The sequence below is a fragment of the Bombus vosnesenskii genome, unplaced genomic scaffold (assembly GCF_011952255.1).
Source record: "Bombus vosnesenskii isolate JDL3184/JDL3185 unplaced genomic scaffold, Bvos_JDL3184-5_v1.1 scf7180000013263, whole genome shotgun sequence".
NCBI classification, from domain to species: Eukaryota; Metazoa; Arthropoda; class Insecta; order Hymenoptera; family Apidae; genus Bombus; species Bombus vosnesenskii.
The window spans coordinates 7925873-7943757 of record NW_022882923.1 but is presented as its reverse complement, the minus strand read 5'-3'; the positions used below and the strand labels follow the sequence as shown (position 1 = coordinate 7943757).

General features: G+C 43.1%; 2 protein-coding genes and 1 long non-coding RNA gene across 6 annotated transcripts in view; 1 reads left to right on the top strand and 2 right to left on the bottom strand.

Moving 5' to 3' along the window:
- Positions 1 to 305: 305 nt before the first annotated feature.
- Positions 306 to 926, bottom strand: LOC117233399. Its single transcript, XR_004493306.1, has 2 exons — positions 713 to 926; positions 306 to 519 (listed from the first exon to the last, which is right to left on the bottom strand). It is a non-coding gene; the product is annotated as an uncharacterized LOC117233399 (long non-coding RNA).
- Positions 927 to 2286: 1360 nt separating this feature from the next.
- Positions 2287 to 17885, top strand: part of LOC117233354 (facilitated trehalose transporter Tret1-like) — a 34649-nt gene continuing 19050 nt past the window's right edge. For both annotated transcript variants that reach the window (XM_033493612.1, XM_033493594.1), the window contains exon 1: positions 2287 to 2685. The gene's annotated coding sequence lies outside the window, so the exon portion shown is untranslated. The remainder of the gene's footprint in view (positions 2686 to 17885) is intronic.
- Positions 2859 to 16202, bottom strand: LOC117233379 (facilitated trehalose transporter Tret1-2 homolog). 3 transcript variants are annotated; one of them, XR_004493305.1, is made up of 9 exons: positions 13370 to 13389; positions 8344 to 8473; positions 8111 to 8246; positions 7172 to 7628; positions 6548 to 6797; positions 6242 to 6448; positions 5955 to 6147; positions 4908 to 5202; positions 2859 to 4822 (listed from the first exon to the last, which is right to left on the bottom strand). XR_004493305.1 is itself a non-coding variant. In XM_033493635.1 (9 exons), the coding sequence occupies exons 2-9, from the start codon at positions 13387 to 13389 to the stop codon at positions 4961 to 4963; spliced, it is 1635 nt and encodes a 544-aa protein (XP_033349526.1). In that variant the 5' UTR covers positions 13390 to 13590; positions 16093 to 16202; the 3' UTR covers positions 4952 to 4960. The 3 variants fall into 3 exon arrangements, 2 of the variants coding, with proteins under 2 accessions (XP_033349517.1, XP_033349526.1); XM_033493635.1 differs by lacking the exon at positions 2859 to 4822 and adding an exon at positions 16093 to 16202 and having other exon boundaries at positions 4952 to 5202; positions 13370 to 13590; XM_033493626.1 differs by having other exon boundaries at positions 2859 to 5202.

Sequence of the window (17885 nt, the reverse complement as noted above, 5' to 3'; positions counted from 1 at the left end):
GAAAAGAAAAAAACAAACGATTTAGGGTTTGACCTGGTGTGTGCGGATCGTGAGTGCGTGCGCGCGCGCGCGCGCGCGTGTGTGTATATATATATATGTGTGCGTGTGTGTATGTATATATATACACACACACACATACATATTATTAAATAATAATAGAATCTAATGTAATATTAATACGGATTAGGTAGCTCATCGTCACTGCCTGCAGCGTTGGTCGTGCTGAGTACACGTGGGCCTTGGCACTGCTGGACACTGCGTAGTGTCGCGATCGTTTATAAAAAAGAGAAAAAGAGGAAAGCTTGTTTTGTTAAGTTTTTGAGCATTATTATTGACAACAGGATTTATATTATATTTACTAATGCGTGTATGATACGTAGATATAAATATATTATGACACATTATCGAGATCCTTGCCACTCTGTTTGCATCACGACGATGATATCAGGCTATACGAATTTACTCCATACGCTTAACTCGCTCGTTCATCCTGTGTACCTTTGCTTTTGTTACTTGATGCTGTAATAAGAGGAAAGAAAAGAAAAAAATCAAACACGAAAAGCAAGAACAAAGCATATTTCGTTGTAACTGAAAAAAGGATCGTCGTAAGAATTTCAATGTCCGCGCGCATCGCAATTAAACTTGATACATGCTAGAACTGAACACATGCTTTAATTGCTTCAAACAATTAGACGTAAGTGATTAAGCGTACTATGTCTGTCGTGGGAAATCGTCGCGATGTAAAAAGGATATACTCTTTCACGCGTGGCGTTAATAATCGAATTGGCGTATATTTGAAAATCAAATTGTAGGAATTTTTCCTTTCTCTGCGTGGAGAGAGAGGTCGTTTTGGTACTCGATATTATTAACATTATTATTATTATTTTTATTTTTATCATTATTGTTACTACTACTACTACTGTCACTGCTGCTGCTGCTACTACCACTACTACTAGTGCTAGTACTAGTACTACTACCACTACTACTAGTACTATTACCACTACTACCACTATTACCACCGCTACCACTACTACCACTACTACCACCGCTACCACTACTACCACCACTATCACCACTACTACCACCACTACTACCACTACTACCACTAGTACTACACTACTACCACTACTACCACCGCTACCACCACTACCACCACTACTACTACTACTACTACTACTACTACTACTACTACTACTACTACTACTACTACTACTACTAATAGTACTACTACTACTAGTACTACTACTACCACTACTACCACTACTACTACTACCACTATCGCTACTGCTACTGCAACTGCTACTACTTCTTCGCTTTGTACGGTATTCATTTGAGTGCGACCAAATGAAATGAAAGGCAGACATGGCTATTAATTCTGTTATCGTGTTAATTTGATACTTGTTGCACGCACAAATGTACCTTTCATTCTATGGAATTTCCTCGACCGTGGATTTTCTTGCGTTCTTCCGTGAGAAGGAAATCGTTGGGAAAAAAAAAGGGATAAGGAACAAAATATTCTCTGAATCGCCGATATATTTAATATGCTAACCTTACTAGTAGTGGAGAATATATTTTATATGAGAACGATCAATAGTCGATTGCTTCATACGTCTGTTAATAAATGAGATTTGAAAATACTTCCAGCCCGTGTTAAGCATACGTAGTTTAACTCTTTTTTTGTACGTCTTTCTTTCTCCAAAAGATCTTCAATCGGAAAAACCTGCGATAAGACAAGATGCACTAGTCCATTACATAGAATACTGTCCTATAAATGAAACAAACTCAGGATTGACAGAATTAATACGCAATATGTACTGCAGCAAAAAGACGTAAATAAATACTAAACTTTGCTATTTCGTTGCGATATTTTGTCCGACTATGTTTTATCATCGAATGTCGATCTTATGTCTTATATAGGAATGCGTACATTTACGAAACTCATGTAACTCAAAACTCGTATTTAATTTTCTTTCGTTGATTGACGAATTCGCGTCAGAATAAAGCCAATTGTCGTATACTTAAAAAATATTTGCATTTGTATTCCTTAAGCTATGTACAGACTACAGACTACAGACCTTGCGTGGCTGCCTCACTGTCGATAGCCGTTTCGCTCGAGTTGCCTCGTGCCCTGACGTAGAGCACGCCAGGCATCTTTGATCTCGCTAAAAAAACCGACAGTCGTTGGTTCGGCCCGCGGTGCAGCTACCTACCGGTTGCACATAGCTTTATATAAACCGCCCTAAATATCACGTGATGTTTATACAACTCACGTAGTATATATATTTCTATTCTCACGTAGTATTTCCGTACATTTCTATTCTCTTAAAATATCTTGTTGCTCGAAAGATTATCTTCAATTATATTTGTCATGTTACATATCATTCGTGTTTCGTATTATATAAATAGAACAAACTCGAGTAGTAATATCAATATTCGCGCGTAATTCACGCGAACCAATCAGCTTTCGGGATTTATAATTCCTTCGAAAGTTCATCAGTTGCCTTCCATTCGCGGTCGACATTAGCGGTTTTTCAAAGTGCTTAGAAAATTGCGTAAATAATGGTTATTGTTATGATTATAGCAAGAAAGCAACGTGCTGCTTTCGAAAGTTTTTATTGATTCGTTGAATTTTATCGTAAATTCAGCATTCATCGTAAATAATTCATCCACGTCACATCTAAATCGGTAAGTAGAAACTACGCTACTAATTTCTATTTGAATGTGCGATAACCAACAACTTGCGACGATTGTTTTCGCTTTTCGCTTTTCGCTTTTCGCTTTTCGCTTTTCGCTTTTCGCTTTTCGCTTTGCGCTTTTCGCTATGAATGGAATGGAATATATAGTTATAAATTACAATATTTAGCAGTTTCGAAAAATATGATTTTATTAGAAACATTCTATGAAATTCTGCAATGGTACGTATATACGCCATATAGATGTAGGTATATACATGTACATATGTACTTACACATACATGTACAATCGAAGAATACAAGCGTACTATATAGATACAAGGATACAAAGTACATTCTTATAAATTTCTATTCTGTTCGCATATTCACGCATATTTATATTACGAAAAAACGAATGAAAGAGTGGAGAGAAAAAAGAAAGGCACTTGTCGAACCAAAAACTTCGATATACGTATATGTTTTTAGAGATCTTCTTAGGCGAAATTGGCGTTTGATAAACACATTCTTTTCGATCATAGACTATGCTCCTCACGTTTCCTTCTACTAATGGCGATAATCATGGAGGATTTGGTTGCATCTTTGCTCGTGATAGTTTCGCTTTTCCAACAATTTACGGACAAGCTGAATTTCGCTAAAAATCAATCGACGCATGGACATGGATTTCGCGTGACTTTTGTCGAGTATCGAATAGCCGATACTTTGAGATACATTGCGGGTGCACCGATCGCGGCTATCGCATCCGATACAAATGCTCATGTTCGATTAGTCAACGACTAAGAATGTCCGTAAACTGGCGACGATTAATAAACTGGTAAAAAGGTAGTTTTGTGCGTTCGATCAGTGGTCCATTTTCGGCCATTCGGTAGACACGAAGAGATAGTATATAAAAAGGCATGGTAAAAAAGTGATGTGTATATCAACTTGAATATCAAACGGGAGAAAAATGTCGTAGAAAAAGGGACGATCGTAAGATTTAGGTATCTAGTTTAAGTAGATGGGCGCCATTGGAAAGAAAGCAAGTCCGTAAGTTGGAACAAACCGATAGATTTGTTCGGCGTTAATGATTTACACAACGCAGCGCCTGCGCCTGCGCTTCGATACTATGTATGTATGTACATATTGGCATTTGAAACTATACGCTCCATAGGCAAAACAGGATACTGCTTCCTCTCGTTGCGCGACTTTGTCCTTGTCTATATTGGTAAATCACAGCAAAGTTGTTAACAATTAGTTTGCAAAAGGGGAATGCTATGCTATTGCCTGGAAACGGCAAACGATCATAAGGTATTTCGCGAGACGATCTACGGCGCGACGCGAGGAAAAAATTAAAGTTGGCCGCGCACTTGGCCTGTGTTCCCGAACGAAGGATGTTTTTATCGTCTTCTTCTACGGCCACCCCCATATACATTTTTATAAAGGCAAAAGGGAGGCTATATCAGATCAACGTATAATACTGTTTTATAGTCTCGCGTACAGTCGTTCGCTAGAGCTTTTTGGTAAAAAAATTCCCGTCTGGCTGCTTCTGCAATATCGCGTTGCAAGCACATGCCGTGCCTATTATCATCAATCGTCTCATCGTCTCTATACCTGTATACACAGACACGTCTATATGTATATCACGAATTCACGCGTATGTAACGTATTATACTATCGTTTGCCTCTTAAAAAAGTTATTCTTCTTATCGCGGAACAAACGTAGGCCAGTGATGGCAGAAATTTATCGATTCGCCGGATTCGTTTATATCAGTCTACAAATATACGTTAACAAATTTTCCTGGAATTAGCAACAAGCGAGGCTATTCGTCCACCCTATATATATCCTGGTCGATGGGCGAAACGTTTCCGAGACGTTGGCCGTGTTTCGTCTAGCCTCGAAATATATCTGTTCTCTCTTCCATTCTCTCGTCATACGGCTCCTTTCCTCTAATCTATGTTCTGCCGCAATTAATTCGCAGCGAAACACTCAATTATGAAACTACACAGCTTCGTAATATATTTATACTCTCTCTCTCTCTCTCTCTCTCTTTGTCTTCCTGCCTCGGCTCTGCAAAGTGCTCTATCTTCGATCTGGACCTCAACGATATCGAAGTAGCTTCGCTTTCGCAAAAATCTGATCTCGTATCCTCGCGCTTCGTGTTTTACAGAGGTAACAACTTTAAGTAAAAATCCGGTAATCCGTGTGTCATGTATAGAAGAAACGTTATATGTACATACAGCTAAGAACTCTTCCTCGCCACGAACCCCCCCAGCCACATGGAAGAAAACATCTACACGTTTTGTATGGTTTTCGGGTTCAACGGTTCCGTGGCGGATTTGTCGATACGCTGTTGCTTTCTCTGTGCCCGCCGTTTCTTCGTTTTCGCCTCGGCACCCACTGCTAGGAAATGATTCTGGAAGTACTCCTCGATCTCCGAAAGCTTCTTGCCGTGAGTCTCCGGAAGCAATAGCCACACGAACACCACGGCCGTTATGGAAACACCAGCGAAGAACCACTGCACGGCATGGGATCCTACGATCGTATGAAAAATGTACGAGAATAGAGTTAGAGAATTCCCATTTCCACCTAGAGTTTTCGTACGACTGGATAGACGAGTTTTACGTATTCAACATACGGCGACAAACTAAAAACGCATTTTCTCACAGAGTCGTGTAAAAACGTCTCTGCTCGGTGTACCGATGTGGCACTCGCGCAAGGAATGAACAAGATGCGAAGCATTTCTATATATTATAAATATGGTATTTATCAGACTGATAAATTATTTATCACGCAAGATATTGCCATAGGCGGTGAATCTACCACCTGCTCGTTTCATAATCTCTCGGAGATACGCTTCTATGAAATTGCTTTTTTTTTCTTTCTTCCTTTTTCTTTTTTCTACACGTATACCTAATACTACATTTTTACGTTTAAAAAAAGTTTCTTAGCAGTTGCCTGGTGGCTATCTTTCCAAGCGTACATACGTCTGACAACGAGTCGAAGATATTACGATTGTATAAAATTGAAATATTACTACAACTAAATCAGAGAAGACCGGCGACACTAAAAATAAGAGTTACTTAATCCGAGAAAAATTCGCTTTTATTCGCTTTTTATTCGAGTGAAAAAGCTGAAAGAGACTTTACCGTTCCTTTACTATCGAGAGAGAATTTAGTATGGTAAATGGTGAAAATTTGTTTGTTGCCGACAGCGGTTGTGAAATTCGTTCAAATTGAAATAACTGGCCGTGAACTTCTAGCTTCTGTAAAATATCGTATACATACCACCAAGGAAGCTTTGTAAGCTTCTGTAACTTTGCAGAGCAGCAAACATTAGCAAGTTGGCTATGGAATAACTGATGGAATGGGCGATTCCTCGGATGTCGGTAGGGAATAATTCGGCCGTCATGGTCCAAGGAATAGTCAACATACCGACCATAGACGTGCAAACGTAAAGTAACAGACATACAACAGGAACCTGGCAAACAAATAGACAACGCGGTAAGGATGATTTACAATTTGGTCGTACGATTATTCAAGAATACACGCACCATTTAGCTTGGAAGGCTTACCCAGTATCCAGAACGATCGCCGTTCTTAATAAGATAGGTGTAGTAACCGGAAACGGTCATGCAAAAGGCCATTCCCAAAGACGAGATTATACAGAGGAGCCGCCTCTTGTACCGCCTTAGCAGCCAAGTATTCACCATCGAACACAGGAAACGAGTTACACCAACTAGAATCGAGGCTATGTACGCGTCCACGCCGGAACCGACTTCCTGAATGACAGTGATTACGATTAATCACGAAACGCAGCATGTATAATCGAATCGGTGATCTGACTATGCTGTGAACGTCGAGGAGAAATAGTTATTTACTTGGAACCAGGTGACAGCGTAGAAGAGAGTGATATAGATGCCGGAAAACTGTTGGAAGGAGAAGAAGAGGAAGAGTATCGTTAGCGGTTTCCATCCTGTGGGCTTCAAGAATCCCCTGAGTTTAGTGGAGACACCGCCGTGTTTGCTCTTTCTTTGTTCGCTCAATTTAATCTCGTTCTCCTTCACGATCGTATTGAACTGCGCCTCCGCGGCGGACACCTTGCCCTGCTTCGCCTCGTGCTTGTACAGCCTGCGATTCAAACACGATAGAGCGTTCGGAATGCTTACCTCTGTGGTACAGCGAATATTCGACCTCTGTGGTCTAGCGGTATTCGATCTAGCGAAAATCAGTTTTCTATCTGTTTTCGCGTCGTACGCGTAGCGAAATAAGCCGGCCTCTCGTCTTTATCGATATTCCCTGCCGTTCGTTTCACTCGGATTCTACCACTACCACTAACTACTAACCACTACCACTACCGCTATCCACCACCACCCCCCCATTATCGTCACTGCTACTGCTACTGCTACTGCTACTGCTACTGCTACTGCTACTGCTACTGCTACTGCTACTAATACCGCCGACATAGATCGGGAAACCGATCGCTTTCATTCGCTTTTCCTTACCATTCCAATGATTTCTTCGCATCCTCCAATCGTCCCTTAGAGACGAGCCATACAGGCGATTCCGGGACGAACAGTTGCACCAAAATGATTGGCACGACGGCGTAGATTATGCCCAGCCAGGCCACCAGTCTCCAATGAATGTATGCGCCCTTCAAGTACGAAAGGACCATGCCAAACGAGGCCAAAGTTGGACCGAAAGATATCATCGATCCTCTGAGTTCTGGTCTTGCGACTTCGGTGATGTAGACGATAGCTGGCGAAGTTGCCAGAGCCGTGGCTAGCCCGGACAACAATCGACCGACTAAGATCATCGGGATATTGGTCGACAGCGCTATGAGAATCCAGCCTGCGATAAAGGGCACGGAGCCGAATTGAAGGGTCCGCAATCTTCCCACCGTCTCCATTAGAAATCCTCCTAACAAGGCACCCAAAGGTGTGCTGACTACCACCACGCTGGCTGAAAATTGATCGCGTTTAACGTCGCTGATATACCCGCTAATAACAACCAGTCGCCATTCGCGTCTCGTCGATGTCGAATGTCTGCTGCGAACAACCGACGTTCTATGTAAAAGAGATTGTGTTGCAGTCGTTTGGAAAAGAAGCGCGTCTCTGTGTAAACTAGCCAGTCGTTCGATCGACCTGCTAGATCGAATCTCGCTCTTATTCGATCGTAACGTTTCGCCTACCATTCTGCTGGTCGTTACGAAGCGACAAAGACCAGTAGTGAAATGCTAATGAAAATGTAATTTGGCCGATAAAATAGAAACTCGTAAACCGAGTTACGCCAGTTATTATTTCGTTCGGCGACTACTCACCTCTCTCGCGGGTGTAACACCTCGCGTTATACTCGGCTCGACGCAATCACTTTGTTATTTCGCAAATTTTAGTCGTCGCTATTCCTTGTATCGTCGTTATCAACGCGCCTAACAAGTTGCTTACCGATCCAGGAAGTCTGTTCTCGCGTTGCGTGCAATTCCGCGTCCTCGGCCTCAAGGTGGGGAATCAAAATAGCCGAATAAGCCATGGCTAGTCCTACCGATATATGGAAAGACGCGGCAATGATGCAGGAAGCGATCTAAGGATAGATGAGATCTGACGTTGGATCGGTCGTTGTTCCAGACTTACATTATACACATCGTATTTCGATGTTTATATCGATGATGATATTATACCTCGTGTATGGCATTTTTAATGGTAGTAGGCTCGACGAAGCCTTTGTTCAGACTTCTGCTCGATACGATCGCGTCTTTGAAACGTTCTCTCTCGTTCTCCTCGATGTTCTTCGATGCCTCGCGCTCCACACTGAAACACAAAGAGCCCGCCCGTCACCAACTCTCCCCGTCCAGCCCTCTTCTCTTCTCTTCTCCTCTCTCTCCACGAAATCATGTCCGCCGATTAAAACGTTACGACATTAAAGACGGTTCCACGCCGAACAAAGGATAGCTTTCCATGTGTCGATGTATTTTTTATAACGCGCATCAACAACATTTTCGAGATTAAGCGAACCCGTTCGCTTCTTTATTCGGTTGTCAAGAACCTGAACGCTGCACCGCGATATACCGGGATGACGATATGCCAATATATGGGCTGGCAGATAGATGCACGCTTTACGCGCCACAATTTACGATTGCGATAAAGCGTTTCCATTTCTCGGTAGCTCTATCTCGCTGGCATACGCGAACCCGCTCGCTACCCGTCGATTAATTTGTCGCTTGACCGCTGTTCCGTCCAACGTTAACAATGTCAAAACTGTACACGCGTAGCTACGCGTAGATACGCGTAGATACGCGTAGATACGCGTGTATATAGAATTTGCAGGCGATCGTGTTTCGCAACGGTGACATCACGCGTATCACGGTTTATCGTGCACGCACGATGTTTATATCGCTGGAACTGGTAATTACGTACGGATAGATTTATAGCAGCTGGCGATCTATGGCGACAAGTTAAATCGATCGATGACCGAGAGACATATCGAGAAAGCGTCGTGTTTGTGCATCGTTTAAACGCGACACGGTGACGGACAGGAACAGATGTGGCAATAATTAAGTCGCTTTCCGACAAACAACGTTCGATGATAATAATAGAAATAATTCGTTTAGAAGCGAAAGTAACGAGACGCAGGATTATTTTTCGCCGGAGAACCGACAACAGTATGCGCGAGCGTTGTGTAACCGGCGACCGCTGCAAATGGAAACACGCCTCGCGACTAAGCTGTCGGGCCTTAACTCGGCTCAATTAAAAGCGGCTGGAGGAATTAACGCGCGTTAATTCCAGCATTTCCCCGTCCATGAATACAACGGAGTCGAACGCTTTATTACTCGACACCGACGCACGGATCGCGTCCATCTAACGTACATTCGTATCTTTATCATATCGTACTTTTGCAACTTTCGTAACTTTCGTTGCTGAGCGCGAGATAGAGAAAATCAAAATTATACAATTTCTTCGCTAGACAAACGGACCGCACCAAGAAGCGAGTCGGGGGTAAATTATCTCGCGCATTTATCGATCGGCGAAAAAGTCGTGCAAACTGTCTGGAAAACGGCATCGACTCTGCCTCTCGATGAAAACGATTTCGAAAACGCGTTACGAGTTACAACAAGATTAGGTATGCGCATTAGTAACCGAGCATTGGACAGACGACTCTCCGACACATCGCCGATATACACTCTGATAATTATAACAGCTTGTCAGAATGAAACTATTTAAACAAGTGACAAGTTTAAACAAGTGAAATGGCGCTCGATACGATTTCTTACGAGTGCAAACGAGCGTATAACGACGGACACGATGCAAGTAACAACGGCATCCGTTATCGATCAAACGATTACGTACGTACCGACGTGCGTATATGCCTAGCACAGGGATGCTGTGGTGCGTTTGCAACCACAGAAATGTTGCCAATTGCTGTATTCGCGCAAGCGTTTGATATTAGACAAGGATGCCTGCGTAAGCATCTCAGCCGCATCTAAGCCGCCTTGTCCCGTACGCACGCCTTGGCGCTTCAACCAAGCAAAGATAGTTTGCCACCAAATGAAGGGGGCTACTAACGATAATTCGCCGGTAAGACGAAAGATGGCAAGGATCGGTTGCCGGTATAAACATATCAAACATATATACGATATCTGTTCGATATCTAATGAACCGTGTACGAATCGAGCGTGGCTGGCGAAAAACGCTAACTAAACTTGTCGACGAGACGAGCCTCTTACAGTCGCTCGTTCGAGAGACGTTGATGACGGGCAGGGGGGTGGGGGGGGTGGGGGAGTGTTTAACAAGCGAGTGTTTAACATAGTCGGCTTAATACGATCGGTTCGTAATACGCGTTACCGGAGGCTACGCAGCTACCTGCGAGGCTCTGCACGGAAATTCCCAGCGACCATAACGCGCTTTAAACCCTTATCGAGTCTGTACCGATACATGCTGCCATAAAAATTATTACGCACAGCCAGTTATAAAGGAGTTCCGGCTCCCCCCTGAGCCTTGCCTGACAGACAGCCGCCTTATGACTTTGTAAGATTATCGGTGCTAGCTGGAAAGTGGCAATTTCTTAGCCTCCCAATCATATATCGATAAATCGGTATCTAAAACTCGGCTATGTAATAAAACGCACGGGATATACGTGCCTGACAGATGTTGGACAACTCTTCTAAGAATAGCAATGCCGTAGAAAATATATATCTTTTAGCGGTGACATCTTTAGCCTTAGCCATATCGTATCGAAACGTAAAGTAACGACGACATGGCGAATTTTGAGATTAGCGAGGCCGTAGCCCGACTAACTCGCCTTAGCCGTGCAAATGGAAATTTCGAGAGAATCGAAAGTAGTAGGGACAAATTTATTCGAAACATTTATATGCCAGGTTGACTATACTCGAAATAGAAAAAGAAACAATAACGCGCAGTTATCATCACTGGACAACTCGGTGCTAAGCTTTTTATCACGACCAAGAGTATCAAATGACGTCACTTGGCGTTATTTCGACTCTAGTTTCCTTCTAGATAGCGATAGCCGGTTCTCCCTTTCGCGCTTCTTTCCTCTTTCTTTCGCGTCGTGATATTTTAAATGCGAGCCTTGCCAAGCAAAGTAAGAAGAACAAATATAAAGGGTTACGTCAGACAGAACGTATCGTACCTAGTTATTGTTAGATCGACTCCGTTCATTATCGACGTCGTGACTCTTTGTTTGTTACGTGACGCGATCGATCGTAAGTCGGCCGTTTGAGTTTGATAGATAAGATGGACGGAAGAAACGTTTGGAGGGCACGGTGGAAAAATTTCGCTGACTCGATATCACGACGCTTAAGATTCGCGATCGGAAAGCGCTCGATCCTCGTGCCTTATTTCCTTTCAGCCTAGTACGTATGCGCGTATTATCGCGGTAACAGTAATTTACCTATCCAATCCTATGGATTGTGCAAGTAGAATACCTGGCGCGTACGAGCGTATTTTCTAAATCGCAGCAGTGACAGAAGAATGCAGCTTCGCACGGTTTAACTCTCTTAGTGCCAACTATTACAGGCACACGTCGCTTATTGTCAGCGTTTCGCGTTTTTGCGTTTTTCGTTTTTCGTTTTTCGTTTTTCGTTCGGTGTTTACATGTTCCCACTATCAGTTGCGTCCGTTTATGTAACACATGCCCCGAGATATCTCAACTATATTAGCAGAAACCGTACACAATCCCGGATCTCGAATCCCAGATCCCAGGTGCCAGGTGCCAGGTGCCAGATCCCAGCGCATGGTTAGATCAGAGGTTGTTTTCCGTAAACATGAATGTAGCTTGCTCGTGTCTATAATTTCATTCAATTTTCCCATTTTGCGCACTTTTAATACGTTCGATACGGTCACCATCCTCATCGAGAATTCACTTTTCTTTGCGGAAAATATCTCGCGTTTCGTCTTTTGTTATTTGCGTTGACACATTCTTTTCTTTTTCTTTTCTTTTTCTTTCCTTTTTTTTTTTTCTTTTTTCTGTTTAACGCGACTCGACGTTGATAACGTTGTGGAAGAAAGGACAACGACGAACGATATCGCGATTTAAACGTATCTGTCTTGCTGACGCGTTCAAAACAAGAGTATCGGCGATTTATCGGCTGGCAAAACTGGTTCTCCGGACCGGAGAACGAGTCGTCTTCCTGTTATTCCCCCGAACGAGTTTCGTGTGCTTTCGTTCGTACTTGGCCTTCTGAAACATCCATCCTACATCCCGTCAAAATTTTATATAGCATCCACTTCATTGCCAAGTGGATCACATACAACGGCTACCGTCGTTAATCAAATACACGGTCGATGGTCGAAAGAACGATCGAAATCCCGAAGGACGCTTTCCAAAATTCCCGTCGTACGTCGTATCGCCGTTATACGTGCGCGAATAACGAAAACAGATTCGATTAGGTTCTCTCGCTCGAGGACAGCCAAGCAATCACAATAACGTATTCGCTATAGGATGTCGCCATCCTCTGAATTTTCGATCGACGATTACCCTTGCTCGCTGTTATGAAATAGAAACCGATCGGTCGACAAAGTCAACGGAACGCGTGATTTTCAGCACCTCTTTCGTCGAACGATCGCGTATTTGGCTAGCGTGGGAAACGATACAGGGCCTCCGACGATCCATAAATCGATAAAGAGGAAAATATTAAAACTAGTAGCACAGCGAGGCGCGTCGAACGTTAACAGCGCTGAACCCGCTATATCGAATTTAGCCTAACTAGCAGATGATATTCGATAAATCAGAAAGAATCGTCGATCGGAGAAGATTGTCCGACAAGCGCGCGATACAAAATGGTTTATACCCGCTAGAACCGATACCGTCGAGGAACGCAGAAGGCGTTCGCTGTGGAAAGACGCTGCGGAAACAACCGTTCTCCCTAACGCAGATGGAAAGGCATAGACACGATCACGAGAAAGGGGAAAAGCGAAAGAAAAACCTCTACGAACCAGCGCTGTCGATGAAACCTGTTGGCAAATTTGACAGCTGCTCGTACCTGACGCGCCACGGATCGGGCCAGGTTGACGAATTAGACGAATATATTATTTTTTGCTCCGACAAGATTATTTACTACAAAGGCTGTGCACTTGCTGTTATTATATACTTTGATTTCTTACTGTTTGACCGTTGCATTCGATTTACGTATCTCCATCCATAGATCGTTATCGAGCGTGTGTAAACACATTTTCTTAAGCAAGACTAACCTCAGCGAATAAGGATCCATAGCTGCTGTTTCTTATGCCTCTTTTTTCCCACCACTGCTGCTGCTACACGTGTGTTGTATTTAGCTGCGCCTGCCTGCTGCCTTTTTCTTTGATCAACGCGCTAGTCAATCTCACCTCTCCTGGAAACAGCCTCCTCCCCCTGTTGTCTGTCAACTGAGAACGTGGATTTCGTACTCGGTCACCACCATTTTACGTACACTCTAGAAAAAAAACATCGAATAGGATTTTATCAATTATATTTAGATTTTATCGATAGGATTTGGCCAATTTCTCTTCTCCGTTGCACGAAACAATCGCCACACGATCGAACGCAGTTCGTTAGTTTGCGTAATTCTCGGCGCGAAAGCGCACTTTGTCGTCGGTTGTCGCGAGAACGTCCGTCTCGAAGGAGGCCCGAGACCACGGAATACCATCGTGGCTAGTGACACGGTAATTTCGTTGTTGAAACCGCCGTGCGTGGCTGCGCACTGACTTTCTATGATGCGAGACAGATTTTTTACCTTCTTTCGTACAGCCTACCACGTATACAGCGTGTATGCCTCTCGAAGAGAACGCGCGACTTTTCCTTCGCGAATTTTCCTCCAGTACGCGGCTTCGATAACGCTACACACACCTAGCTACCACTCTACGCCGCTAAGCCGATCGAAGTCGTCGACCGAATCAAGCGAGCAAGCAATATTCCGCGTTCCAAAATACAGCAGCAGTTTATTAACTCGTGAAAAAGTTATCTCGCTAAAATCGGTGTTCGACGATCGACGAACCTAACCCTCGAACGATAACGGGTTCGATTCGAGGAACGAGCGCCGATTAAATCGCGACACGCAGCTGTGCTGTGCAACTCGAGAATCGACCGTGTTTTCTCGATCTTTGGAAATCGTCCGTTTCTTTTCTCTGGTCGTTAATGCCACTTCTCCCGCAACCAAGAATCGCATCGAGATTGCCGGTTAACGAGTACCACGCGATTTCTCGAATCGTTCGATTCTGATTCACGATCGAGATAATGTCTTTACGCCCGATTGCATAAGAGATTCGCGTGCTCAGGTCCGTCACGTGATACGCAATTAAGGACCAGATACTTATTAGGAGTTATTTGTCAGGCGACTTATTCCGCCGTTCCATATATTTAATTACAGTGTATTTTGCGGTTGCTCGATATTATCTCGCAGCTCGATATTATATCGTTTCGTTCGATCCTTTATTACATCATTTTTAATCTGTAGGCCATGTTTCGCATACTCAAACTAATTATCGCAGATTAGTCGCCGATCCTATATTAAATAAAACGCTAAAATAGATTAATTTTACAATGGGCATCGTTATCTCGTTTAATCGCCGATACAACAACGATTAAACGGTGCAAGATAATCCACGCGTCTCGCACTTGTGTGGCAATTTATCTACTCGACACTACTCGAAAACGTGACAAAACGTTGCAAAATAATTATTTTAATCTTTGCGTCATGTTTAATCTGTACAGTTTTTATAATGTTTGCCTGAACATCGTGACCATATTTCTCGATTTCAAGTACGCCATTCCTACGTATTATTTCTACGTATTATTTCTACGTATTATTCCTACGTATTATTCCTACCGTTTGTTTTTCATTCGAACGTCAAAACGACAATCGTCTACGTGTAAATCTCATTGTACATGAGCGACCAGGTCAGAGGTCAGAGAGTAAAATTGGATTCGCACAAAGCAAAGCGGCACGCGCTTCGTTTACGTACAGGTGCGGCGTAGCAAATATTACGTCATTTACACGAATAAATCACTCGCGCTAACCATAAAGATACTTTGTTGTACTTTGCAACTATCGCAACGTATTTAATCGTATTATAACGTCGGCCAGAGAAGGTAGTGGAAACGAAACGAAACAGAGGAGAGCCCGAGGAAACCATCGTTTTATACTCTATACTCTCTGCTCTATACTCTATACTCTACAGTACCTATACTACCCTATACTACCCTGTACTATACATTCTGAACGATTTGGCCGAACCAAGCATTGGATCGATTTGACAACAAATCATGCTAAATATTTTTCCAATAATTTTCACACAATCTTCGAATAAGAATCGCGAATATCTAGTATATACGATGCATACGATACAATGTATAGGTTCGAGGTTAGATTAAATTCGATTATTTAAAGCGTCGTATATTACCCTCATCGAGATATCGAAGTAGGCGTAGGTCACTGTCACACAGAGTGTCTATTTTTGAACGATCGATCGTGTGTTCGCACGAGTGCGAAATGTTCGCATAACGTACAGAGTACGCGAGTTCCATCGAACCTCCGGCAAAGACTGTTCTCGAAAGCGGTTCTTCTTCGTCTTGGAAAGCTTCGTTTGAAACACGATTTGCCATGTCTGACTTTCAACGGACAACTCGTAGCAGAGTTTCAGCTCGCGGTCGATTTCTCACATCCGTACTCGAGACTAAAAACCCGAAACCTGCCCCTTTCACCGATTCTATGCGAGAAATAACGAGACGACGACGGAAGGATCGATCGTGGAAAAGTCAACGGCACGCAGGACCGTATATACCTTCGTGTATCCGTCGCATCGATCCATTTCTAAATTGTTTTTAATTCAAAAGAAATGTCCTATCTTCTCCGTTCGTTGCGTATACGCGTCGATAAAACATTCGACAAATCTAATCGTAAATGTACGTTGTGCATTGCAAACAAATTGGTACTCACCTCCTAGAGTAGCGACTTTTCTTCTTCTATTTTAAATTCGATCCTTAAGCCTACTTCTTTCGCACTTCTTTCTTTGCCTTTCTTTTGCCAATGTTCCCCCCTATCTCTCTCTCTCCCTCCCTCTTTCTATCTATCTATCTATCTATCTATCTATCTATCTATCTATCTATCTATCTATCTCGCGCACGCACGTTTTCTTCCTCCCTGCCAATAGAATAGAGCAGAAGCTTCGTTCGGTCGTTCGTTCGGATACGAACGGCTCCCGACGTGCAGTGCGCGGTGGCCAATACGCGACTGAAGGCTGGCAAACTGCGAACGCTTGCCTCGCGGTCGATCGTCCCTTCCCGTTGCCGGCGCTACGATGTCTGTCTTCTGCGCTGCTATGGTACATACATACATACATACATACATACATACATACATACATACATATATATTTATATTACTGGCGACAAAGCGAGCAATTTAAGGGTTGCTAACACACATGGAAAATAGAATGCACAGAGCTCCGGCTGATACCCGATACTGCACGATGCTAAACTAAAGCAACAAACGATGATATAAAGTACTGGTGGACAATGACCCATTCTCGTTCGAAACGTTCAGTCGATGGGCAATTCCCAAGCTCGTGACATGAATCGATTCGAATGGTGCAAATGCAAACCGTTCGTCGAGCGTTTCAAGCTCGAGAAGTCACTCGGTAGATCGTAGGTTGTATTTTGCGAAACACAGTTCTACGTCGAATTTCAAGCGATTATCCGGCTGAAACCGGATAGGTTTTCTTTGTTTTTTAGTTACGTTTCTTTGGTTTCATTTTGGCAGGATCGTTATTTCGAGGAACGAAACAGCGACGAGATTCACGAGATGTCGAACATAGCAGTATGTACGAGTTCACGTGTACGGCAGCGTGTATTGCGAAAACAGCCGCGAGTAAGGAGGCGTGTGAATCACGTGAACGACGAGAGAGATTCGTCGCGTCTATTGTATGGTGCAGCCGGTGTACCCAATGCACCGTATACGCAAGTATTGCATTGGTCTATCTTTGGGGAGTCGGGTGTAGAAGGGATGCACGCGGAACGACCGAATGTCTCGAAACGAAACAATTCGAAAGACATATGGGGAAGGGGAAAGGTTCGCGGTCTTTAACCCATTTCCTCAGGGTCGTCGTCTCGCCTTCTCGCCTTCTCGCCTTCTCGCCTTTTCGCCTTCTCGCCTTCTCGCCTTCTCGGTGGAATCGGTCGGTGTACGTTCGTTCCACTTGATCATATAAAATAGTAAATGACACCATGGATCTTATCTTGCCCGTTTTGTTGATTTATTGCCACGTGACATTTCTTTTTCTTTATTACGCCATCGTCATAATTGAATAACATATTTTTGCAGTTTTAATCAACGGAAGAAAACACGTAGATTGCTTCAAGTGCAGATACTTTTTTCCGTGTAGATGATAGAACCGTAGAATAGGTAAAAACGCGAGTAAAGAATGTGTCGCAAACATGTCAATTGTGAAACGTAATATCTTTGATCGAATAGTTATTAAATGATATTTCGCTAGACCACACAGATAATAATAATAATTATTATTATTAAGAGATTCGATATTTTATCGTATGTGCCGATCCAAGTTCCGTGTTATATCAGTTACTTGTCAACGGTCGACTCACTACTATATACATATACTATACATATACTTGTGCTATGTATCTTTACGCTAAAATGCTAGACGTTTAAAGCAATTAATCGTTATTGCATATTCTTGACGTTTCTCTGCAACTACTAGTCGATTCGATAGC

Excerpts from the sequence above, each read along its gene's own strand:
- LOC117233379 (XM_033493635.1), bottom strand. The coding sequence starts at position 13,389 with ATGGATCCTTATTCGCTGAG. Across the intron at positions 6,798-7,171 it reads GCGAAGAAATCATTGGAATG|GCTGTACAAGCACGAGGCGA; the intron begins GTAAGGAAAAGC and ends TTTGAATCGCAG. Across the intron at positions 6,449-6,547 it reads ACGCTGTCACCTGGTTCCAA|GAAGTCGGTTCCGGCGTGGA; the intron begins GTAAATAACTAT and ends ACTGTCATTCAG.